At 45.7% G+C, this 26,344-nt stretch overlaps 1 protein-coding gene across 1 annotated transcript in view; it reads left to right on the forward strand.

Annotated features, from left to right (window-relative positions):
* IL13RA1 (interleukin 13 receptor subunit alpha 1) overlaps positions 1–26,344 on the forward strand; it is a 241,844-nt gene that overhangs the window by 197,076 nt on the left and 18,424 nt on the right. Inside the window, exons 8-9 of the mRNA XM_085607889.1 lie at positions 14,596–14,698; positions 15,170–15,254. Of these exons, the coding sequence (XP_085464015.1) occupies positions 14,596–14,698; positions 15,170–15,254 (188 nt within the window). The remainder of the gene's footprint in view (positions 1–14,595; positions 14,699–15,169; positions 15,255–26,344) is intronic.

The raw sequence follows: 26,344 nt of genomic DNA on the forward strand, positions 1-26,344 counted from the left end.
CTGCCCAAACGATCTGTTTTGGTGATACACAGCGTGAGAAAAGTCTTGCTCTAAGCACTGTTAACCTCAGCCGAAGAGGGATACAGGGATCTGGTTGGTGTCACGTGCACAATGCGGACATTGTTACTTGTGCCTCTCCCTGTTGTCACCACTGCCTATTGGGTGCGGGCCCAATGAAGCACCCGTCCGATTCAATCTTCCCTGCGTAGGAAAGCTCATCAGCTTCCCTGGTTGCTAGTTCTAGGCTTGTCCTGTGACAAGGTGGGCTCCTGGTAGACTCAACCCACCCCCCTAGAGGCAGGGCCACTGGAATTATACAACAGGAAAGGACCAAATTATGCTGTGATTTGACTGAATTAAGTTGCAAGAACAGACAAATTATGTGGCAAAACAGGACGCAATTTGTGATGGTATTATCAGTGGCAGCTTCTCCGCTAAGGCGGCGGAGCGTCGCCCCACTGCTCAAAAGAAAAAATAAAATGATAATAACGTGTCATTATTGTCATTTTATTTTTCCTATTGTAGTGAGAGGCTCTGGGGTGGGCGGGGCTGGCTAGAGAAGGGACAGAAGTGGTTTGATCTCCTTAAGTGCGCATAACTGCTTGGCTAGCCCTCTCCAGCCGTCCAGACCGTCTGGTGCACTTTGCATCTACCCCACCAGGCCTGCTTTACACAGCCTTGTGACGAACATGCAATGTCTCCCAGTGCCCGTCTGAGCACCAAACCACAGCGCTCAGACCAATCACAATGCTACATTGCAGCTTTGTGATTGGCTATGGGGAGCATCCTGCTGCCGGTGGAGACAGGAAGAAGAGGACGGAGGAGAGGCGGTGGCCGGCCGGACTAGGTTAATTTTTATTTGCTTCACAACCCATCCCGATTGGTAGCAGCTGCTACTGAGTATTACTTCATTATTTGGCCAATTTTACACATATCGAACGCTGTCTGGGTGAAGATTGACCTCATTAGTAGCAGTTGCATACCCAAATACAGCAATAAGCAACTGGAAGTTGACCAGTGATCCTTGGTAAAGGGCTTTCCACAGCATGGCAACACATTTCACCTTGTTTTTAGTAACTTTTGATCCATTTGAGCTAGAAATAAATTTGTTTATTAGAATGTGCATATTTCATAGCAAACAATGGATTATGTGAAAAATGCTGCAAATCGATAATAATGCAGCAAACTCCACCATTGCTGATTCACATAATTCCAGTGGTCCTACCTGGGGGTAAAAAAAGGGTAAGCGGTACTCCAAAAGAGGTGAGGAAACATGGCAAACATGCCATCCGATGCAAGGGATATTTCATGTGTGTGTATTTGTGTTAGTGGAAGCATTTCTGTTTTTGTGGTCATGTTTGTGCCTGACTGCATATAACTATGAGTAAGAAGGTGCAGTTGTTGGAGTCTGTATGTGGGGGGGCATGTATGCATGTGGTGCCACTGCTACCTTCTGGTGACAAAGTTACAGATTCCAATCATCTGGTGCCCTATTTGGCATAAAGTGATATAGAGTCATAATTAGTGAAATAAGCTGGCTTTCTGTCGCATAAGGTTACCTCTCCAGTCATAGCGTTGCAGTCCATGGCATAAGTTTGAACTTCCTGATGTCATGTTCCCACCATTAGAATTAAGGTGAGAATCCCTGGCTTTATGTTTGGTATCCTAGAAGGAAGGTAGCCACCAGTGATATCTTATGGCCACCTTTGGCATATTTTGGCTATCTCATAGGGAAGGCGTTGCTAACACTTGGTGCCCAGTAATTCCTTTTCAGGCATAAGGGGTCATATCTGGCACAAGGTGGAGTTCCTTGTAAATTATAGCCTCCCCTAGTATTGGGTGGGTGTTACAGGTTTCTTGTGGCTTACCCTGGCAACTAGAGGCCTAGCCTGACATCTATTTGTGTATCTCTTGCATATGGTAGTGCTCCCCAGTATGTGATGTTGATGCATGGGCGGTATAACTGCCAATGACTGGCAGTAATGTATATGAGTACTTGATGAGAATTCAGATACCTCTCTGTATTTTTATCAAATATATTGTATCTTAATTGTTCTTGTTGTTTCCTTTCACTTTCTTTGTTCTATGTTTAAGATTATCAGTTTTCTCGCCCCTCCTTATCTTCTATTTTCCCACTTTATTCTTCACCACTTTTCATCCGCTCAGCTGCTTCATGTCTTTTGATTGCTTCCCAAAACATGTATGGTCGTTCCCATTTTTTCCTTTATTTTTTGCCACAGAATTGTTGTGTGAATTATCAAAATATGCACAACTATCCCCCTCTTTTACGAAATGTTTTTCTATTATTATTTTCTTTTCATGGCTGACCACATCTGACCAAATATTTGGTTGCTCTGTGGGCTTGTTGCTACTTGTTTTTTGCGCCATTTCCTATTTTTGTCTGTGCTCTGGCAAAGGATTCATATCTCTTCAATAGATAATAAATAATAGACTATTGACTGGAGATGATTGCACACAGTACTTGAGACAGTGTAAAGGAGTTGCTACCTGTCAATTCTACAGATAGCTGAGCCACTGACATTTTAATTTTATGAGTCTGGCAAAGAGAGAGCTACCGTCATTAATTAAAAGCGGCCATATTAAGGGGTAACAATCTTAGAGTTCTCATTTGCCAGCACCATTTGCCACAGATGGATTTAGGCTCTAGCTAACATACAGGTGGTAGGGGGCTCAGATTTTACTCTCTAAGAATTAGAGAGCAATGATTGGACTCACCTAAAGGTAGGTCACCCAGACCCTCGCCTCCTTCAAAACACACCCCTTCATCTAGATAATTGAATGCATAGAGAATACATTAAAAGACTGATTCAAACATGGATAAATTAGGTGAAGTTGTACTGAAACAGGAGATAATGGTTGTTAGAACAGTCAGCCTTAAGGTGGTCTTCTCCCAAACGTTTTGGCTTCAGCCCTTCTATTTCTGCTGATCTGATTTTTTGTTGGCCTTATGACTTTGTGCACTTTCCCACTGCTAGCCAGTGATAAAGTGCTTGTGCTATGTCCCTTAAACATGGTAGAATTGGCTTAAATCCAATTGGCACATTTAATTTACTTTCAAGTCCTTAGTTAAGTGATACCCCCTTGCACTGAGGGCCTTCAAAGGAAAAGCTACCCGTGGGCCTGCAGCACTGATTGTGTCATACACTTACAAAGCCCTGTAAAGCATGTCTCAGGCCTGCCATTGCAGCTTGTGTGTGTAGTTCTAAACTGCCATTTCAACCTTTTGCAAGGCACAATTCATTTTTATTAACATATATAGGTCACTCCTTGGGTGGGCCCTGAACTGCCCAGATATTAGGGTGCAGTGTATTTAAAAATTTCGACATGTACTTTTAAGTTTTACCTGTCCTGGTAGTGAAAAACTCTTAAATATGTTTTGTGCTACTGCAAGGCTTACATGTCCAATAGGATAACATTGGGTTTCCTTAGTATATTTAATAAGTCATACCTTTCATGTGGGATCAGGTTGACAGATCAAGTTTGGTGTCTAAAGAATTCTAATTACAAATGTCCTCTTTAACAATTGAGTCAGATTTTTTATTACAATTCTGAAAACACCACTTTTAGTAAGTTATCATTTTTTTGTAATACCCATTCAGTGCCTACAGCCTTACCCTGGATCACATGTCTTGGTGTAGCAAGCTGTTGGTCCTTGTGTATTGCTCCCAGACATTGAGGCAAAGGAAGATATGTGTTGGCAGGATGGGCCACTCTGACTTAATGAGGGGGTGGAGTTGTCACCTACCACACTGGCGCATCACAAAGACCTGCCTGAACACACAAAGGGTTTGTCACTAGTCTTTTGTGTCCCCGGACAAGCTGGGGCAAAGGCAGAGAAGACAGGGATACCTGACACCTCAGGGGGGTGGAAACCTTTACAACTTTCTCCTACTTCAAAATGGGCACAAGGTACAAATAGTGGACCCTCAGACCCAACTCATCAGTACACATCTGGACCTGTGGAAGACTCAGAAGAACTGCTATGCTGTTTTGCCTCCCGAAGTACTGTCACTCTGCTGTCCTGCTGTGCTGCCCTGCTGCCTTTAGCCTGTGTGAGGACTAGACATGCATCTTGAACACAGGACCACCAGAGTGACTGCAAGGGCTAGTTGGCTGTCCTCCTGATCAGAGCCTCAGAGACAGAAGAGGCTCCAACAACCTTGTACCCAGCTTCAAGAGCTGTGAGTCCTGCCATTCCAAATGGTGCCACCCCTGTCCTGGACCCTTGGAATTTGTCCTGAAAGTTCTGTGCTAGCCGAGCTGTGGTGCCAGCAGAACCAACGCAGCGTGACACATCGCCTCCTAAATCTCCGCATCAGAACCTGCTCCACAATGCATTCCCGGTGCAGGGCTTCCATCGCAGCCTCACGGAACCGCCGCTGCGTGACGCATCCTTAAAGCAGGTCTTTTCATGGCAAGTCCCTTGTTGATGGCATTCTTGACAACGATGCTGAATTCAATATTGCAAGTCCTGCAACTTCTTTGGAACCAGCCAATTCATGTTGCATCTTCAACATAGGACTTTGCTTTGCAAGCCCCATGTCGACAGCCTCCTGGACGACAACGCAGGATCTCAAAGCTTCTCAGAACCGCTGTCACAATGCTCATCAATAATTTAAGGTACTTTGTTCAGCGGGCGTAACTGGGTTGCTAGCCATGCTCCTTGGCAGTCGGTTAGTGCTTTTTGCTTTTTGTAGCTATTTTCACTTAAAACTTTAAAATTGCTTATCTCCGGTTCTACTGATTGGATTTTTGATATTTTGATCTTAAACTATTTATTAAAGTTTAATCTGTTATTCTAAATTGCGGTGGCATTTTTCTTCTGTTGTGTTTTACTTTATTACTGTTTGCAGTGCTGCATAAATACTTTACACATTGCCTCTATTAAACCTGACTGCTTTTCTCCCAAACTACCAGAGGGTTAAGCACAGGTTAATTTGTGGTTTGCCTGTGACTTTACCCTGACCAGGATTGTGGTTGCCGCTTGAGTAGAGTTTCATACCCCTTCAACCAGGTACCCAATTTCTTACAATGTTTAATACATTTTAGAGCTGCAGATTAAAGCAGTCTGATCTTGAAAGATAATAAGCATTGGCAAGCACCAACTGAGAATGCTTACTTGAGAATCACTGACCTTGCTTGAAGGCAGGGGTTCAGATATCACAAGAAGATGGATGGTAGAGAATTACAGCTTTGCTGATGAGCGTTTCCAACTTTTTTAGATTGGAATCGTGTTAGATCCAAACATTGGGCTACCCAAGAAAGGTAGGAAGACCTACAATCTTAGTTCAGCTCGTCAGTTCGTCTGCTCGAGGATCAATCTACCGTAGGTTGCATGATTGATAAGATCAGTAGAAGGATCCTTATTTCAAGATGAATTTGCACTATGTCTCTTGGAACAATCAAATCCCAAAAACGATCAAGCTACTAGACAATAGCTATACCTTACACTTACCTTCAGTATCTACAATCTTAAAATCTGGATATGGTTTGTCCAGCTGAGTTAGGAGTCAAGTGCCATTTAACCTGAAAAGTGTGAAGCGGTTTCACAACAGGCTTGTGAGAATAGGACTGAAACAGTTGTGTTATTTATAGTGACAACAAGGTCAATCACTCTGTCATCCTTAAAAATAGTACCAGATGATTAATAGCAAAGTATGAAATAACTGAAAAGCAGTAGTTGTTTAGAGGCCCTGATCTGTGGAAGCCGACATAACAATATAAATAGTAATATTCAGACTCTAGGGATGAAAAGTTTAAGCTAAAGAAAGAAACAGTACTTTAGACACGTCTAAAAATGATTTAGCAGCAAAAGTGTTCCTACAAGTCTTTTTATTATCAGAAATGCTCAGGGCCGAATTGAGAACGCAAAGCAGCCCGGGCAATATTATTGGACCGGACGCAGGGGGCAGGGGGCAGGGGATGGGTGAGGGTGCAAGTGTTAAGCACTCCTGCTTAACTAAACAGGCCCCCAGCACTGCTGCTTTCATTACTGGGGTCGACAATGCAGCACTGCTGCAAAACCAGCCCCCAGTAACAAAAAGGGCCCCACTGCTCCAAAACCGGCCCCCACCCTTCCAGCCTCCTGGAGAAATGACTAACTGTCACTACTGCCAATCCGACCCTGGAAATACTATTCCATGAATTATTATAGTAGTAAACGTAGGTGATCTTGTCAATCATGACATCCTCTTTACCTTGTATGTGGAGGATAATGGACTAATAAAGTTTAAGAGAGCTACAGCAAGAGAGAAAAAGAGGCTAATAGTCAAAGATTTCACATTAACTAGTTTCTTATAATCGGAGAAAGGGGTAAGGCAAAACCTTTGGAAGGTACCTGTAGCTCTCACCTAGTCACTGAGATGGTGCAAAGATCTTTCATGAACTGCATTTTGTAGTACGTTTTGCAGTATCACAAAATGCTATTAAAAAACCTAGGAGTGGAGTTTGTCTCTGACTCTCCTATAGCTATATGAGCAGAGATCTCCACCCGAGTGCGGTGTCTTCACTCGCGTACATGTGACACAGGAGAGTGGCTGTAAAATGGGGTTTATGTAAAGTCGGGGAGGGGTTCAGGGAGGACCCACCAACAAATGAGTAAGCCCATACTTATTCAGAAACTGCACTTCTATGGTTTATGCAGCCATGCTAGACTGATAAATTGCCTCTTATGATCTGTCCATTTGTATCGCAGCTCGGGGACATACTAGGTAGTATAACCATGCGCTATATAAACTTCTTTATTATTAAAAAGGGACCCCAAGCAGTAGTAAAGTAGTCCAGCTCAGAGCTGGAGTAAATCTAGCACCACACACGATCAATAACTTTAATTTCAACCACCTCCTTAGAAAATAATGGAATTAGGGACTTAAAGTAAAACCCCATAGGAAATAATGTTAAATTATTTAAAACAGTTAAATAGTTACAAATATAAATTAATGTAAAACATTATTTATAAAAATAGTGCGTATTTAATAAATTATAAAATAATTACTTTTTTGCATTTACAAATTAGTGCAGCAATACATTTTATTAAAATATAATTAAATTCTTGTAAATAAGTCTACACGTCACTTTTAATAAAAAAATGCATACAAATTATATTCTTTTACTTTAGGTGGAAATTAATTTTTTTTATTTAAACTTCTAAAAATCATTTAAATTTATTATATTTAAATGATATACATATTTAATTCACTTGGGTTCTATATTTAAAACACATATCTAAAATTAGTGTACAGTAATATTTCTCATAAAAATATGTTTAATATTGTTCTTAGTTTAATAAAAAGAAGTTAAATTTCCTGTTACGTTACCATTGGAAGATTCCACAGCTGATGTGGAGATCTCCGCACATATGTAGGAGATCGCCAGGTAGGTGTAGGAGAGGCGGAGGCATAAACCCCGCACCTACGTGCTACGTTTTTGAATAACATTTTGTTGTATTTTTTGTACCGCTATTAAAGTTGTGCATGTAAACTGTGGACTATTATCATTTTTCATTCAGAGAAAAGTGTAATGTCCAGATAAATATTCTACTCTTAATTCTAAACTTATTTCATTGGGTACATTGATATATTCACAAATCTGGGTTTGGGCTGTAAAGTTATATATGGTCACAAACTTGAGGGTTGTTAAATATCTTTGAATAACTCTTAAATTTGTCATTTTGACATGTGGATTAGGAGGATTGCCATTTTCTATTTTCCTGAATTATTATTGATTAGCATTGCAGATGTAAAGCTGTGTGTAGATATTGAATTGCTAGGATATTAATGTCTTAAACGCTTGTCGTTGACAAATGGACAGATAGATGTCAAACATACTGCAGATCTTGAATTGTTTGGATGCTACTGACTTGAAAGTTTGTCACTGTCAAAAGTGGTGATAAGAAGGTCATGTGTTCAAATCCCTAGAAGGCCAACTCAGCCTTCCTTCCTTATGAGGTTGGTAAATTAAGTACCATAAATGGGCTAGAATTAACAGCTGTTATGGCTGAAAAGCGATATTCAGCGCTATGTAATAAACACATTATTATTATTGTAATAGAGTAAGAATAGACTATAAGGGACATTTTTCATCCTCAATATATAGAATGATGAATAACAGTGAATAACGGGTATGTTTTCACCAAGGGGTTCTGAGTGACTTCAGTTAGACATCTCAGAACACCAAGATATAAAATAAAAACATAATTTACTTCTTAACCATTTATAATTTTATTTTATGTATGGCCCCTAAATGCCTTGCTGTGAGCTGATAATTGTCCCCATGATGTTATTTGAAGAGGCAGGTCTTCAGCTTCATGTAGAACCCAAAAAGTGAGGAGGAGGCTCAGATGTGTTGTGGGAAGGCTTTCCATGCTTTCAGTGTGATGTAGGAACATGGTCAACCTCCTGATCTGCTTTTGTGAATGCCAGGTGTGTGCAAGTAAGAGTGAGGCTGAGCGCAGGCATTTAAAAGTGTATGCAGTTGTGTAGGTATGCTGGTCGGGCATTGTGCAGAGCTTTGTAGGTGTGCATGAGGAATTTGAATTGGCTGTTGATGGAGTGGAGTTCCCGGAGGTGAGGTGAGATGTGGGTGCGGTGAGGTAGGTGGACTATGAGTCTTGCAGAATCCGATATGGTTTGAAGCCTGTATACAAATTGGTTGTCAATTCCGGCCTAGACTACGTTGCCATAGTCGATTCTGCTTGTGATGAGTGCTTAAGTGTTGGTTCATCTGGTGTTTTTTCGTAGCCACTTAAATATCTTTTCTAGCATACGTAGGACGTGGAAGCAGGCAATACTCATTGAGTTGACTTTTGCCATCAGGTTGAGTTTTTAGTCCAAGGTTATCCCAAGATTTCTGTCGTGGTTGATGGTGTTGGCCCTAGTTCTGTCAGCCACCAGGTGTCATCCCATGGAGCAGTCTTGTTTCTGAAAAGCAGTACGTCCATCTTACCAGAGTTGAGCTTCAGGCAGTTGGTCTTCATTCATTCAGCTACTAAAGTCATGCAATTGGTGAAGATAGCTCTGGTGGTGGTTGTCTTGTTTGTCATGGAGAGGAAAAGTTGGGTGTTGTCGGAGAAAAAGATGATGGTAATGCCTTGGGAATGGATGATGCTGGCGAGAGGAGTCAGGTAGATGTTGAATATGGTTGGGCTGAGAGATGATCCCTGGGGGTCTTCGCAGATCAGGTTCTTAGTCTCCGATATAAAGGGAGGGAGCCTGAGTTTTTGTGTTCTTCCTATGAGGAAGGAGCAGATCCAGCTGAGTTTGGGTCCTTGTATTCGATCTCCTGTTGTCTTCTGATGAGTGTGCTGTGTCGAATGCTGTGGAGAGGTCAAGGAGGATGAGTTTCTGCTTCTCTTTGGTCCATGATGGTGCTCATGTTGTCAGTGACTGCGATGAGGTTTGTTTTGGTGCTGTGTTTTTTGAGAACCATGATTGAGTGCCATCCAGTAGGTTGTGTTGTTTGCAGTTGCTTGTGAGTTACATGTTGATGGCCTTCTGTATCACTTTGGCTGGGTAGAGGAACGGGGAGATCGGGTAGAAGTTCTTTGTTGGTTTGGGTTGCTCAATGGCTTTTTGAGGAGGGTGTTGATCACTGCCTGTTTCCCGTCTTCCAGGAAAGTGGTGGATGTGATGGAAGTGAGGACGATGCTGATTGGCTTTCCTCCAAGGTTGTTATTATGGTGGGGGTATGGATCTGTTGGGGCTTCTGAATAGATGGTCTCCATGAGCTTCTCTGTATCTTCTTTTGTGAGTTTTCCATTCGTTTGGGTGGCCATTTTGTAAGGTGAAGGGCAGTTTGGAGATGGGATCTCTGGAGTCTGGTTGATGTGTGAAGGTGTTGTAGATGTTTGCGATTCTGATATGGAAGAAGTCAGATAGTTTGTCGCAGAGGTTTTGGGAGGGGGTGATACTGTTGATGGAGGCAGAGTGTGTGGTGAATTTCTTGACAATCGACAAGATCTCCTTGCAGCTGTTAGAGCTTGTTGGTTCTCCTTTGCTTATTTTGGTATGTTGGGTGTGAGGGAGTCTGCACAATTCTTGATCCAGTTGTTCAAGTAGGAGATCTTGTTGTTGAGGTTGTTCGTGATTTTAGGTGGGTCCTTGCTGAGGGCCTTCAGCTAGTCTGCTTCTGAGATTTTGTCTCAGCTGTGGTTGGTTAGGCTGACACTGGTGGGTGTGTCGGCATGCAGTGTGTTGATTTGGAAGTGAATGATGGAGTAGTCAGTCCATGTGAGCATTGAAGTAGAGATGTATTTGATGCTGTCGCTGTTTGAAAAATGGACTTAGATTGTGTCCTGCGATGTAAGTTGGTTCCATGACTAGCTGGGTGAGTCCAATGTTGTTCAGGCTTTTGAGGAGTGTAGTGGAGCATGGGGCGGTTCTGGGTTCTAAATGGAAGTTGATGCCAGAGTAACATGAAGGGTCTGGAGTTTATGGTGAGTGGGGTGATGAATTCGGTGATGAGGCTGGTGAATGCAGCTCATGGGCCGGGTGGTTGGTAGATGAGAATTCTATTAAGGATGACGTTTTCAGAGATATGCAGCTTGAAGTGCAGGTGTTCCATGAATAGGGTAGTGCTTTCCATGTACGTTGAGCACTTTATAGAGTTCTTGAAGTCAATTGCGAGTCCTCCTTCTGACTTGTTGAGGTGGACTTGTTGAATGCTCTTATAGCCAACTGGGATTGCTGTGGCGATGTCGGTGCCGAAGTGGAGATAATGAGGAAGAGGAGGTCTGGCGTGTCGCTGGTCAGTAGGTCCCAGATTTGGTTTGGGTGTTTTTACGGGATTGTGTGTTGAGAAACGTGCATGTGAGTGAGAGTTGAGGTGCGGGCTTGCTGTGGCCTGTTGGGTTATGTAGATGATGATGATGTTGCTGGTGCTTGTGTGAAGTGTGTGGGTGGATTGTTGCAGGTGAATAAGCAGTTGGTGCAGGTGAAGGCTCCTACCGTGGTGTGCAGAGCAGTGCTGCAGCAGCGGGAGGAGAGGCATCCCGGGTCGAACGATCGCAGGAGTGCTCCAGAGTGTTTCTGGGGGGTGATCAGTACGGGGTTTGTGGTCCTTGTGGGCGCTCCATGTGCAAATAGGTGTGCCGGTTGTATGTATGATGGTGCTAGATAGGAAGGTCCACATAAATAAATGTGTGCATAATTATTTTGATGAGTAATCATTTTGGGGAAATTACGTATGTATAATGTTTCTATAGTACACATTGTTTGATGTGATAATACAGAGGGTGTGGGAAAATAACTTCGATATTTTGATACTGAATCTCAATAATGTGAAATAAAAAAAAAAAGCTGGTGCAGCATTTACTGTGATTATCTTCTCAACAGTTAAACACAAGTGCTCAATATGCGCAGCTTCTTCTTTAATTGGCAGAGGTTCCAAAGTGCGACAAGCACAAAATGCAAAGTTTTACCAGAATGGATGTGTAGACTTGTGCAAAGTACAGGCTTTGTCTGTTTGTATCTAGTTATGAGGGGAAAAAGTATTTGTATATAATTATAACTTGGACTACAGAAAGCCTGGGCGAGAAGAGAGTTGGCATTCACTGAAGATCCCACCAATTCACTGGATAGGGGCCATGAAAATAGCTGAAGACCTAGACACACCACTTTGGTGTTTTCGGCTTCTCTGAATTAGGATTTCCAGCTCCACATATATCACTGACCGTTTAATGGGGGTTCTAAGGAGATCGTTTATCAGTACAAAACTGGTGTAATGACTGCACAGCGTCTGCATTCAACTGTTACTCCTATGTCACCCCTGATGATTCCAGTAAGGTTTTTCCAGGCATATGAACCCACATACATGCTAATATCTTCATCCTAATCTGCAAACTCAATAAGATTAACTATAAAGAAAACATTATAGTGTTATAGTACATAGGTAATATTTGTGTATTCTTAATGGTAAACTCTGTTATTCCCTGATCATTGGAGACTGGTACTTGCTTGTGTTGAGGGAGTAGATTGCTTGTAAGCGTGGAAAAATACATTGTTGTGCAGTTGATATACCTTTATGTCTTCGTAAAAAAACACTGTAATGACTCAATAGTCCCCGCTAGGCCCCGCTAGGCAAAGCCGTTGAAGTCCGTAAACATCCTTCCATGATAGTATACAGACGGACATTGCTACCACAAGAAGCATAATGGTCTGTGCAAATGGATTGTGCAAAATCGTGAGATAAAAACATAGAGGAGTCCAGTGCTTTATTTATAAAAGAATACGTGCTGGTGCCCAAAGAGCTGCTCAGACACCCTCTGCAGGTGCCATAAAATGTCAGGGTGCTGAATGCTGAGGGTGCATAATCCTGAGTGCACTTCACTCTAACACTTCTCATTTCTCCCCTGGTGACAGATTGTCTGTCTTACTCTGCCTCTAGCTTTCTGTTTTGTGTGTTTTTCCCTCTCTTGCGCTCGGGAAATGTCAAATGAGGAGAAATAAGTGCAGGCCCCTAGTAATAAGCCCCCCCTTCACCCCCCCACGGCAACCCTCGGCTCAGATTAACCACTGGCGAGGTCCCCTTTATGTATACCTGATGAAGCATATCAGGGTGGTAGTTAAGAACACCAATAGAAAAGAAAAGCTAGTTATGGTATGTTCTAGTAGGCCCCATTTTAAAGAAAATAGGTTTGGCCTAGATCCTTGCCCTAGCTAGGAGTGAACAAAGTGATGCAATCTGCGTAGTGATAGCCTGCATTTCTTTCACCAGAGCGGATTAGCCATACTCTGCCCCATAATCTCGTTTTTTCACCTACTGGAGTTTACATATGTTTCTCCACATATGCGGCATGCAGTGATCATGGAGATACCGAGGTTGGCAAAGCCTAATTTCACTAAAAAAGCATAACTTGCACATTCAAGGGAGTGTTCTCCTGACAAAGGCACTGGTCTTTTAGGAAGAAGGGAACAAATATTATTACTGATATGAAGCTGACCAGGGAACCCTAGCTATGTGGTTTAGAGAGCAATTGTAGCTGCTTCTTATTTCAAGAGAACTGTTCAGAGCAGGTGAAGCCAAGGAATCACTATAAGTGATTCACCTAATAGATTGGACTCTCTTCTCATGTTGGTCATGACTCACAGACAAGGGAGTTCGAGGTGTCTTTATGGATAGATTTTGAAACTTTTCAGTACTTGTAATATTCAAGTGTACTGAGACATATTTAATGAAGGGCTTGAAGAGGCCACATCACCACAATGCTCAAGAACCTACTTGGTTCCCCTGCCACCTCCATATCACCTTTAAGACAAGCTGTATCACCTACAAGCCATTAGAAACAATACCCCTACATAGTTGATCAAAAAGCTAACCACCTCAAGCGGACAGTGCACACCAAAAGACAGGCTATAGCCACCAGAGAAATGTAGACGTGCAAGAATGAAAAGCTCAGGATGTAGGCCGTTCCATACTTGCACCCAGGGACTCCCAACACCATCCCCATCAACATCCTTTCTGCCCTCGCCCTTCTGCAATTCAGAAAGAAGCTGTAACCACATCTGAAGAAGCTTCCACCTTCTCCCCCACACACACACACAAACAGTGGCCCTTACCGTTACCTGCTTCACTCTAAACAATTAAAGTTCAGGGTTTTGGTCCGTTGTTCATTAATCTGTTTCTAATTAGCTGGGAATGCACTATGCAAGCACTGCTACAGTAATACACACAGGCTGAGCTCCAGCTCTTGAGGTGTAGGGTAGAGGTACCTTCATGAAATAGAAAGATCGTTTTAGGCCTGGCTTGAAGCACAGTTTTCTAAGTGATCTGTTACCTACCCTTTAAAATATGCATAGAGTGGTATTTGGCTCCACCCTTATCAGTAGTTATTTTTCATCTCATGCTTTTCGCTGTTTAGTGCACCATTATGTCTCCTATCGAGTGCTTGGCTTGCGTTGCACGAGGAACTTATGTACTTCTCAAGACTACATTGAATCACACATTCATTTCTTTCGGTCACAGATGCCCATTATATGCAGAAAGCAAACTTGATTCACTTCAGTAGATTTTTCTATATTATTTTAGTAAGGACATCAAAGCCAGACTGATTGGCTTTGTCAAAGGTTTAAAAACATGGAAATAAGTAGCAGACGAGAGAATGTAGTCTTATTCGTCCCACCCATTTACCAGACAGGAAACACTATATGATCTATGCCTTTTTTGATTCTCTTTGCATAGTGGTACTTAAAGTAGTTGGTTTTCACAAAAGGAATTTCTCCAAAAACTATTTTTGCCCTCAAACAGATGGACATCACAGGACCTACACTTTTTTTTTTTAAATGTCTCATTGATAAGGTGTGTTACTACTGTTACTCTTGTCAATCTTCCTTACCCGCGTCTCTCCTGCCCCCCCCCCCCTTCTACTTGTGCGGGTCCACGACATCAAATGTCCTAGCGTGACAGTCACATTAGTGTAAACAGAAGGACTACATCTGTTGCCACAATGTTCTCTGAAAATATAAATTCAGGACACAACTTCATGGTGACCTACATAGAGGACAGTTCAAGTGTGAATAGCATAGTTTCGAGTCATGGAAATATTAAGTAAACGCTTAAGTTTAATATTTTGTTTTCTAGGTGAACATCTTGATGACGACTGGACGGTCCGTTACATTCTCCTTATCACAATTCCATTAATTGCAGCAATTGCCACAATACTACTCCTTGTGTTCCTGAAAAGGTACTGCATTCAAATACAGTTTTGAATATCTCAGATCTATACTTTGCTGACTGGACTGTGCACTGTTATTTTGTGATCTGTCGTACATTTTCCAGTGGTAATTACGAATTAAATAATTTAATTTGCAAAGGGAACTGCCATTTCTGGGCAAGCCCATCTATCATCTGCAAACAAGCACCTGGCAATGCCACTATTATTTATTAGTTTCAGAGGAATAGGTGAATGTCTCTAGGGCAGTGCACGCAGAGCATTTTCTTGAGGCTTTAAGCAAGAAGACATAAATAGGTACCAAATAAAAACGTGAAACTGCATAAGGTGCGTGAAAGAGGCAACAAAGAAGTGACTTTGAATGAGGGGTGAAAAAGCTTGATTTTGAATCTGGATCTTAACCAGGCTCCTGTCAAAAACAGAGTTGAACCTCATAACTGTGAAAAATAATTCTTAATCTGAAACTTTGTTTCTTTTTCAAAGGCTCAAGATTTTAATATGTCCTCCGATCCCAGATCCTAGCAAAATGTTCAGAGACATGATTGGAGGCACCGGTGAAGAATTTCAGGTATACAATAATTAAAAATCTTTGTTTACTTTTTATCTGTTGCTTTGTGTTGTATTCACTTGGGAGTATAGGATGCCTATACATAGGCCCACTGGAAATATACTGCCACTAAATATAAGAAGTAGGAGTGACAAAATTATGTGGTAAGAAAAGTCAAATTATGCAGAAAGACAAATGACTAATAAAAATCATATTCAGAGGTACATTTTGTTGTATTGTTATCTACCCATTTTGACGTCAGAAGTCAGATAGGATTCTTAAATAAAACTATGCACATTCAGTATATCGGACTCGATGATTTCCTTTGTGTTTCTGATTGTGATTCAATATGGGATGGACAATACCTGTTGCCTAGACAAATTAAGCCATTACATGACTCAGCACTTATACCCTGGTGGTCTTCTGTCAACTTTGTGTACTTGTATTCATTTGTCAAGAATATTCTGTTTGAGTTGAGTACTCTGTCGACGTCCATCTTGGAGGGCACTTACACAGATACCTTGAAAACGTCTGTTTTTAGATGGATCACACGTCGGCTATCTCGTAAGGAGTTACCGTGAAATACATAGTGCCTCCATGAACAGTTAAACTGTACTTGTTTACCTGGAGCAGTTACCTAGTCCAGGAGAGCGAATCATAATAGTTATATGCTGGGGCTATTCAGCTCTGTGCCTCTTTGGTCACATAGTTGTTCATTAGTTCTATAAAAAAAAATGTATCCATCAACAAATGATATATTGTATTTCATGAAATTACAGAAACACCATTTTACTAACATTGCCCTTTCTACCTGCCAGAATAAAACTTTCTGTAAAACCATGTACAGCGCTGCACTCAGCAGAAATGTAGCCTACATGTCCACATTTCTTGTAATAAAACTACACTCTTCTTTTAGTCCATTCATCAAAGCTAGGGTTAAAAACTTGTCTTCAGTTTCCAGTTTATTTTGTGCTTACACTATAAGACACCTGGAAGCCCATCCTCCAACTATTATTATGTACGTATCTCACTAGGACACCCATTAGGATTCAGGATATCAGACCTTAAACAGAGAAGCAAAATATTTGGGATTATTCTAAACTTCGTGTGCGAAAGACATAACTTCTATTTTGAAAACACTTTGATGTAAACATGAACCTAGCATGAATAGTGGAATAAAATATTCTTGTGACAAAAAAAGAGAATCATTTTCTCAACATTTTGTGGTACGTATAAATATATAGGTAAAGTCAAGTTCTAGTTTTTTCATGATTTGGAAATCCGAGGAGGTCCACACAAAGCAATGTAATTCAACTTCAAACTTAAAACATCATTTTTCAATGGCATTCAAAGAATCAATAAAATTAATTAGGTCAAACAAACATTAGCATCACTAATCCAGTGTTCATACTAAAGTCAATATAGATTTAAAAAGCATTTTTTTAAAATTACAAATTTTACAGCAGAACGTTTTGTTAGGGGCATCAAACAATAACTGTAAGGCTCCCGAGGACGATCGTACCAACAATTAAAAAAATATAGGTCTACACAGTTCACGGCGGTGCAGTAAAAGGGCAGGGCAAACAAAACGTGCTTCAGATCTTCTACACCATTCTGATACAGATCACAGATTTCAGAAGTTCCATACCATTTAGATGTTAAACAATTTAAGGGGAAAATATCCAATCGTAAAAGTGTCCAAAAACGTCTAACCCCATGGGGCATGTCACATACGGTTGGATTTTTTTCATAACAATGGTATCTTTTATCCTACGGTAGCCTCCAGCTTCTTACCACAACTTTTGTTGTCCAAGCAAAAGCTTCGAGCCAGCGAAGCCTTTTCAAGCAGGTCTTTATTTGGGAGGCGGGAAGAGAGAGCACTAGACTTTGATTAAGCTCAAGCTAGTCTAAGGCAGATTTGAAATTCCTGTAGAATTGTTTTTTCTTTTTTCGCCACAAGGATTTACTTTTTCATATAGTACCTTAGAGTGTATCCTTCACTCTTCTCAAGGCAGGAAGCCTACCAAATGATACCGGCCAAACATTGTTCATAGGCTCTTTTAATACCAAGTTCTAGCTTTAGGGCTGCCACTGATACCAAGGTGTTACAGGATAAGTCCTCTGAAAACCTACCTCTCTACTTTATTCAAAAAGCCCTATCTTGCTATATCTATGCGCTCCTCTGCATGCAATAAGGTAGAAGGAATTTTGATAAACAGATAAAAGATTAGAGAAGTGTCTTCCACCAGCAGCATTATAAAATGCTCCCAGTCCCTTAGCCTCAGAATGAGGCTTACACACGTTATTTGAGATGTGGTCTATATCACTCAAATTGCTGAGCATAATTTTCCACAAAAAGGTGAAGGACTTAGCCTAAATACCACAGATGGTTAGCATATTTGGTGTTTTTCTTGAAAGCAGAGAATTTTGCTTTTGGAGAAATTGATTTTCAAAAAGTGTGCATCAGCATATTGTTGCAATACCTCTAATCCGCTATTAAGTCCTTTGGGGGTAAGGTCAAAAATCACTTTGTCATCTTCATACAGAACACATAATATTTGCTTGGCCCCAATATTAGCTGGTAGGCCCACACTTTGTGGGAGGGAATCAAGCAGATCTGAAATATACAAATAGAAGAGCAGCAGGGCAAGGAGACAACCCTGCTTTAAACCATTTTTCATTGGGATTGTCTTAGAAAGTGCTAAATCACCACCTAGTAGGACTTGGCACCACGTAGCAGAATGGAGGGCGATAATTAAGTGCAGTAGAGTTCCGGGACTGCCGAGGTCAAAGAACTTCTTCCTGGATATCCAGCGATAGACGATACTCTTTATCAAAAGCTGTGACAAAGTCTATGAGCTTGGCATATACCGAACAGCCTCTATTAACCACATACTTCTCATTCATTAATTGTAATACAGCTATATTATCTAAAGCCCTATGTTTTTTTCCTGAAAACTGTCTACTCTAGCAGGATGTTTGTTCTCCGCCCAGGAATTAAGCTGAGCCAGCAGGCATCTAGAAAAAAATTGACCTACTGCATCTAATAGGGCAATCTGGCGGTAGTCAGCAGGTGAATTGCGATCACTCTTTTTGTAAAGGGGGACAGTAATGCTTCCAGTCCAGCCATCTGCACCATTTCCCAGAAGCTTCTCATATTATTCTTAGTGGCTGCTTCTCTTAGACCTATCTACCTGCGGTCTAGATTTTGTCTTTTTAAGCTTGACTTTAGGTGACTTCTATGCATTTTCAAGAGGGACAAAAAGCTGTTTCTCTCATGAGAGAAAGAGGTAAATTGTTTCCGAACCAATCTATGTATTTCTTTGTGTAATTGAAGAATAGGAAAAAATTAACAGGGGCCTTAATTGGCCTCCGAATAGAATTTATTACAATCTGCTTAATGAACTGATTAAATTAGTGTGAAACATCAACCTCCCAAGAGTCAAAATCTTTATCAACTTTCTCTAAAATGTCTTTTCAAATAGTTATTATTCTGGGATCCCATTGGGTTCTACCTGATTTTGAATTACATTTTGAAATAGCACCATCAAATTTCCATGACACAACTGGGCCTGTATTTGTTTCTAGGGCACATGCAAACAATCTATGATCATTGAGGATAGAGTATTATTTTCAAATAACCTAACAGGTGGAATGATGTATATTCAGCAATAGGATAATCTAAAATTGCCTCTCCCATCTGAGATTTATGAGTATACTGCATGGTGGTGTGAATCAGAAGATAATCTCCCGTTAGCAATCAGACAATCATTATTCCTCAGTTGATCAAGTACTATCTTCCATCTCTTATCAGTTCTTAATTTGGTTGGAAAAAGCAGAGGAGGAATTAGCAGAGCTTCCTCTTTTTTAACCTCTCGAATTAAGCTAACAGCATGGTTAGAAATTTTACAATTTACATCTCCCACCAAAATTATCTGGAGGCCATTCTTATCTATGGCACTTTTTTTTTTTTTTTTTTTTTTTTTTAAGTTTTGAAAACCTTTATTTGAAACAGTACGGTACACAGCAAAGAGCCTACAACCCAGCGGGCCGGCCGCGAAAAACACATTTGGATGCATATCTGATCACACAGCCCCATGCCGTCAACCCGGAGGTACGGCGGCGTTAAGGAGTGTACACGTATCGTGAGGTAGAGAAGAATGTTACTTGTCTCAGACTTAAGCAAACAATCACAAATTTGGTCAGGTTGCCCAGGAGGCATAAAGTGCCGAAACTTCCAACTCCCCCCCCCCCTCCCCCTCCCGAAACATCGGTCAGCACTGCGTTTTATGTGTGCCCTTAGCTAGCCAGCACCCTCCCCCCCCACTCCCAGCTCCCCGAGTCGCGGTAACACGGGTCTAATCGTCTCCGGGGTCATCTTGCACAATGGAAGGAGGTTCGCAGATTCCCCCCCTAAAATCATTCCACTTGGACCACACCTCAACCCACTTGCGCGGGCACCCTCTAGCCACATATACTGTCTTTTCCTGCAGCATGCACCAGTCCATGTCGCTGGTCCAGTCTGAGAGTTTCGGTGGTACAGCGCTGCCCCAGAGCCTGGCAATGTTTCTTTTTGCTACCATTTGCCCGAGCGTCACCCAGATCCTCCCTTTTAGCGGCAGGTCAGTTGGTTCCCATATGTTGAGGAGGCACCTCTTGGCTTCGGGGCGAATCTCCACCTCCCAGACCTCTTCCATCTCCCGCACCACCCTCCTCCAGTACCTCTGAACCTTTGGGCAGTCCCACAGCACGTGAAAAAAGGTTCCATCACCTCCGCACCCCCTCCTACATAGCGTCGTGTCAGCCCTACCCATCATATGTAATCTTGTGCAAGATATATAGACTCTGTGTAGGATCTTCAATTGGATGAGCCGCAATCTGGCCGATATCGCGACCTCACGTGGAGAAGCCAAAGCGTGCATCCATTCCTCGTCATCTATTTCCAGCCCTTCGGCGACCCACTTGTCTCTGAGGGGAAGGAGCAAGTCTGGGGGGTTGTTAACAAGTTTTTTGTAGGTGAGGGATATGGCATGTTCCGCGAGGAGTCCGTCAAGCAGTCTATCCTCGAGCGGGGAGGCTGGCGGCAACTTGACCTCCTGTGGGATGTTAGCCTGCAAGGAGTGGCGCACCTGCAAGTATCTGTAGTATTCGGCATCTGCCAGTTCGTAGGCTTCCTGCATTTGGGCGAATGAGCGGACCCCGGCAGGTCCCCACATGTCTTTGATTTGAGAGATGCCGATAAGATCCCAATTGCGGAATCCTTTGGTGCGGCGCAGATTTCCCAACGCTTCCGAGGCCCATAGTGGCGTGGCCATCGTGAGGACTCCGGACCAACCGAGCTTTTTCTGTGCGATGTGCCACAGCTGTACCGAATGCAGTGTCGGCCCGGTGAGTTTGCGCGCCCCCCGTCTAGAGTAGAGTGCTATTTCGTAGTTCCCTCCGGGCAGCAGCCATCTATCCATGCCATAAGCCGGGTCATTCCCGTCCCCGTATGTCCCTTGGTTGATTGCGGATAGGTGGGCCGCCCAGTAGTACTTGCGAATATCGGGGAGAGCGATTCCCCCATCGTACCACCCCAGTGTCAGTTTGGCCAGTGAGATTCGGGGCTGCCCGGCCCAGAGGAGGTCGCGCAGCGCAGCTTCGATTGCTAGGAAGTAGCTGTTTGGGACCAGGTGCGGGTAATTTTGAAGTGCGTATAGAAACCGCGGGAGCGAGAGCATCTTAAATAGGGCTGCCCTGCCCAACAATGACAGAGGCAGATGCTGCCAGGATTTCGCCTCCCGTTGAAGCCGAAGGAGCGGCGGCTTGAGATTGTGTTCGTAAAGCAGAGCCTTGTCAACAGTGATATACACTCCGAGATATTTAAACCCGTCCTCTGCCACCCGAATAGGGCAAGAATCAGGGAGCCTGGGAGGGTCCCCGCGGAGGACGTACAGATGCGATTTGGCCCAGTTGACCCGGAAGCCAGAATTGCGACCGAAACTGTCCAATATATTCAGCGCCGCGATCAGTGACCCACGCGGCTTCGAGAGGTAGAGAAGTATGTCGTCGGCATATAAAGATATCTTATCCTCCCATCCCTCCGCCCATGTTATGCCCTGCACGGTGGCCACCTGTCTTATCCAGGCCGCGAGCGGCTCGAGGGAAAGGGCGAATAGGAGGGGGGACAGGGGACAGCCCTGTCGAGTTCCTCTGGCCAGCGGGAATACTTCAGACACCTTATTATTTACCAGCACCTGCGCCAGGGGTTCCGCGTACAGTAATCGCACCCAAGCGATAAATTGGGGTCCAAAGCCCAGCTTGCGCAGGACTGCGAACATGTAGGGCCACTCCAGGGTGTCGAAGGCCATTGTGGCATCCAACGAGACTACCACCGCGTCCTCTTGAAGACTGTGGCACTGCCCCAGCACCCCATGCAGTCTCCTAATATTGAGGGCCGTGTTGCGGTGGGGCATAAATCCCGATTGGTCAGGGTGGATTAGCGACGAGAGCACCGGCTTAAGCCGATTGGCCAGCGTCTTGGCAAGTATTTTAGGGTCCGCGTTTAGAAGCGAGATGGGTCTGTATGATGCGCAAGCGTCTTTGGGTTTACCTTCTTTCGGGATCGCCACTATGGTCGCTAACCGCTGGTCCCGGGGCAGCCGCCCTAGTGTTTTACTGCACTCGAACATGAGTTTGAGGTGCTTACTGGTGACGTCTGGCTGGAGTTTGTAGATCTCTATGGGTATGCCGTTCGGGCCGAGCGCTTTGCCAGGACGGAGGTCCCCTATCGCCTGCTGGAGCTCAGTCTCAGTGAGCGGGCTGTCGAGAGCCTCCCGATCTGTGTCCGAGAGAGTAGGCAGTCGTATGTCCGCGAGGAGGTCCATGGAGTCCTCCTCCGGCCTGTCCGACTCTCGCCTGTAAACCTGCCGGTAATAGTCGGCGAACTGTTGTACTATTTCCCGGGGTTCCGTGAGCACTCTCCCCGATTCAGTGCGCAACTCCGGCACCACCCTGCTGGCCTGTTGTTTCCGTTCCAGCCAGGCGATAAGTTTCCCGGCTTTGTCCCCCTGATCATATATCCTGCCAATTCTATGCCGAGCCACCGTCTGGGCCTCCTGGGACACCAGCGCTCTGTACTCCGCCGCCTTAAGCTGCATCGCGTGCCTGAGCTCCCGGTCGCCGCTGGTCGGTGCCTCCCTTTCTAGTTCCCCAAGTTGCTCCTCTAGCGCTACGGTCTGTTGGCTACGTTCCCGTCGCCGAGCCGCGATAGCCGATAGAGCCTCGCCTCGCACCACAGTCTTAAACGCCTCCCACAGGGTGGCAGGGAAGGCGACCGACCCATCATTCTCTGTGAAGTAGCGCGTGATTGAAGTGGATATGTGTTTTCTAGTGACCTCGTGTTTCAAGTGCCAGGGATTAATTGGCGCAGCGCTGCCCTCCCGCCTACTTCCGACTGTAATCTGTGCAAGGAGCGGTGAATGGTCGGAGATACCCCTGGGGAGGAATTCGGCCTCCAATACCGCCATGTCGTGCTGGAGCAGGGTGAGGATGTAGTCCAGCCGTGAGAAGGAGTGGTGTGCGCCGGAGAAGAAACTAAAGCTACTTTCAGTGGGGTGGAGTAGGCGCCAAACGTCCGTCAGCCCGAAAGACTCGAGGAAGTCCGGCAGCCACCGTTGCCCTTGGGGCAGGTCTCTAGATGGTAATCTGTCTTGGGCTCCCGACGCCACAGCGTTCAAGTCCCCTCCCAGAACGAGCCGACCCTCGGGTAGCGATAGTAGGAGTGAGCCCAGGTCTTCAAAGGTCCGGGCCTGTAGGCCTGGGGGGATATAGACTGAAAGAAGATTGAGCGCCTGGCCCTCCCAGCGCCCCGACACAGCCGTGAAGCGGCCCTGCGGGTCGGTCTTGGTGGTGTCTACATGAAGGGGCAGCGAGCGGCGCAGGAGTATACCTACTCCTCTCGATCCAGTGGTGAAACCTGAGTGCGCTGCTAGAGTGTACCCATATCTATTTAGGGCGTAACAGACATTACCCAATAAGTGCGTTTCCTGCAGTAGCACCACATCTGGCTGGTGCCGTTTGAGGAACTGCAAAACTATAGTGCGCTTGAGTCTGTCCCCTAGACCGTTGACGTTCCAGCTGAGAATCTTAAGGCTTTTTTCCCACCGTCTAGCCATGGCTGTGTCGTAAGAGGGTGTCTTGTCCCACCACCCGGGCATCCGTTATGTGAGAATAATGTGCGTGACCGTAAAGGATCCCCAACTCCCACCCCTCCCTGGGTCCCACCCCACAATGATAAATCATACAAATGACAACAATCCCAACCGGCCGGACGTTCAACTCCCCCCCTCCCGGAGCTGGCCCTGACCTCCCGGCCCCCCCATCCCAAAACAACTCCCCCCAGCCTGCCCCCTGCTCCGTGGGTCTAGAACTACCCACCACCCCAATTAGCAGAGCGCCTGTCGCCCCACCCCCCCCCGGTGAACCCACCGAGAAACTCAATTTGGGAAGTTCGTGGGCTAGTCCCCTGTGGTCGCCCGCCCGTGGTGTCCCAGTTCGTTCATCCCCCTTGTCACGGAGTCACCCATGGAGGGAAGCCACCCATGGAGGCAGTGAGGCGACCAGAGTACCCCAGAGTTAACAAATCTCAAAATAGAGGCACGTGAGGTATACATTACAGTCCGATGTCTTCCAGCGCTATTGCTCGTGGTCTCAGCGTGGCGTCCCTTCTCTGGACGAGCCCCAGCGGGGGCTGTTGGACCTGGAACGCCAGGACCGCTGACTCGGCGCACCACCCGCAGGGCGGCCTGACGCCGACTCCGTGGCGGGCAGGCCCGCATCTTGCCGCTGTAGTTCTCCACTCCGGGAGTCCTGCGTCGCCTCTCCCCCATCCAGCCACTCCTGCACCGCCTCCGGCGTGGTGAAGAAGAGGGATCGCCCATCAACGATGATCTTCAATTTGGCGGGAAAGAACATCATATATTTGATCCCACGCTCGCGGAGCGCCGCCTTGACCCCTTGGAAGGAGCGCCTTTCCCGTTGGACCTGGAGCGTGAAGTCGGGGAAGAACCGGATTGTGGCCCCCTCGTATCGTAGGTCACCGTGCTGTCTCGCCGCCTGAAGAATTGCGTCCCGGTCCCGGAAGTTCAGAATTTTGGCTATGATCGTCCGTGGCATGGCTCCAGGCTTGGGTCGTGGGATAGGGGCCCTGTGCGCCCGCTCAATGGTGAAGAGCTTCGAGAGACGCTTGGGTTTGAGGTGTCGTAGGATCAGATCCTCCAGGAAAAGCTCCACACTGTCTCCTTCAAGTCCTTCCGCCACCCCCACGACGCGGATATTACTTCTCCGAGCCCTCCCTTCTTGATCATCGAGCCGCAGGGCCATTAGGCGGTGCTGGTGTACTAGTTCGTTCACCCTGCCCTCAAGCCGCTTCTCCGAGTCCTGTAGGGCCTTAATGTCGACTTCATTGGTCTTGGATCGGTCAGTGGTTTTCCCTAGGTCAGCTCGGAGAAGGGCCACTTCAATAGTGATCTTGTCCATCTTGGTTTCCAAGTTCGTGCCCAGGGTTTGAATCGCAGCCATGATGGACTTCAGGGAAGGGTCCGCGGGGTCTGCATCATCCTTCGGAGCCCTTTCCGCCGGGGGTGGCGCCTTGGCTACTGTATATTGGTCAAGCTTGTTGGCCTGCGTTGCGGCTCCAGTCTTGGGTCGCATGGCGGTCCGGGCACCCTGTGGGCCGCAGGCGGCACCGCCCTCCGCAGAACCGAGGTGTCCTGAGGTCCGACCAGCTTTCACTGACGTAGCCCTTGGCCCACCGCTCTCGCCCAAGGATCAACAGAGGGAGGGAGATCCCCGCCGCCACAAAGGAGGCCCAGAATCCGTTACAGTACACCGTCCCACTCCCAGTCTGCCAGGCGGTACGCAGTAGCCAGTCGCGGCCGTGGGCCTCACCGGGTGAGTGGGCCGGGCGCTCCCACGCAGCAGGCCACCTTATGCTCGACTGTGGCCACAAAATGGCGTCCCCTTCTATGCCCGGGAGTCACTCCGCCGCAGCCCCAGTCACGAGCGTGCACCTTCTCTAGGACGACTGGTGGTTCCTTGCGCATCGCCCAGGCGCCCCTTGATCCGGGCTGGGTCAACGGACGGAGGCTGAAGCCCAGAGCACTCTGCCAGGGAGCGAGAGGGGGAAGAGGGTCTCCGCCGCCACCAGCCGGGTCCGAGAAAGAGTAGAGCGGTCCGTCTCACCTCCGGGCAGCCAGGCGGTTCACAGCCCCAGGCGCGTCCCGAGGTCTCACCGGAGGGTAGGGCAGGGCGTCTCTCAGCGGCAGGCCCCCCTCCGCTCCGTCGCGGCCTCAAAATGGCGTCCTCCTCTCGGCCAGGGAAGCAGTCCGTCGCGGCCCCAGTCGCGATCCCGCACCTGCTCCGAGGAAGCCGATGATCTCCGGCTCCGATTCGCGATGCACCGCTTTCTCCTATGACGGCGTCGCTCTGTGCGTCAGCGGGCAGGCCCACGCCGGGGCCTCAAGTGGCGTCGGGAGCCGCAGCAGAGTTCCGGAGCCGGGGCGTCCGGCCGCCGCCAACCACTGCGGCCACCCTCCTGGGTCGTGCGAGCGTCGCCTGGGGTCACCGAGCCGCCCTCTTGGGCACTGGGTCAGGGGGAGCCGGGGGAGCTACAAGGGCACTCCCCGCAGCGCGGATTAGGTCCGGATTTCGGTGGGACACCAACGGTCCCGGCGGAGCTCCGGGATCAGGCGGCCATTCACCTCGGCGCCTAGCCACGCCCCATCTATGGCACTTTTAATAAAAGCATCAGGTGAAATGTAGGCATTTAGCAGTAAGATGGGGACTGATAAATCCCCTCCTCCTTTGGGGGATAGTGTTACTGCTAAGAAAAGATTTGAGGAATCCTTAAAACGCTCAAATTTCCACTTAATCAGATTAGTTAAAAGTATAGCAATCCCTCCTTTTACCTGTCCTTCTCTGGATGGGGTAGCTTTGCATTCTATTGAGAAAAAAACATAATAATGGAGCTTGGTTTCCTGGATGCAGATTAGATTGACATTTAGATACATCAAAAATTGCATTTTCTCTTTACTTTTCTTTATGCCTGCAACATTCCAGGAAATCACTTT

This window comes from Triturus cristatus, chromosome 5_2 (genome assembly GCF_964204655.1).
Source record: "Triturus cristatus chromosome 5_2, aTriCri1.1, whole genome shotgun sequence".
Lineage (NCBI taxonomy): Eukaryota > Metazoa > Chordata > Amphibia > Caudata > Salamandridae > Triturus > Triturus cristatus.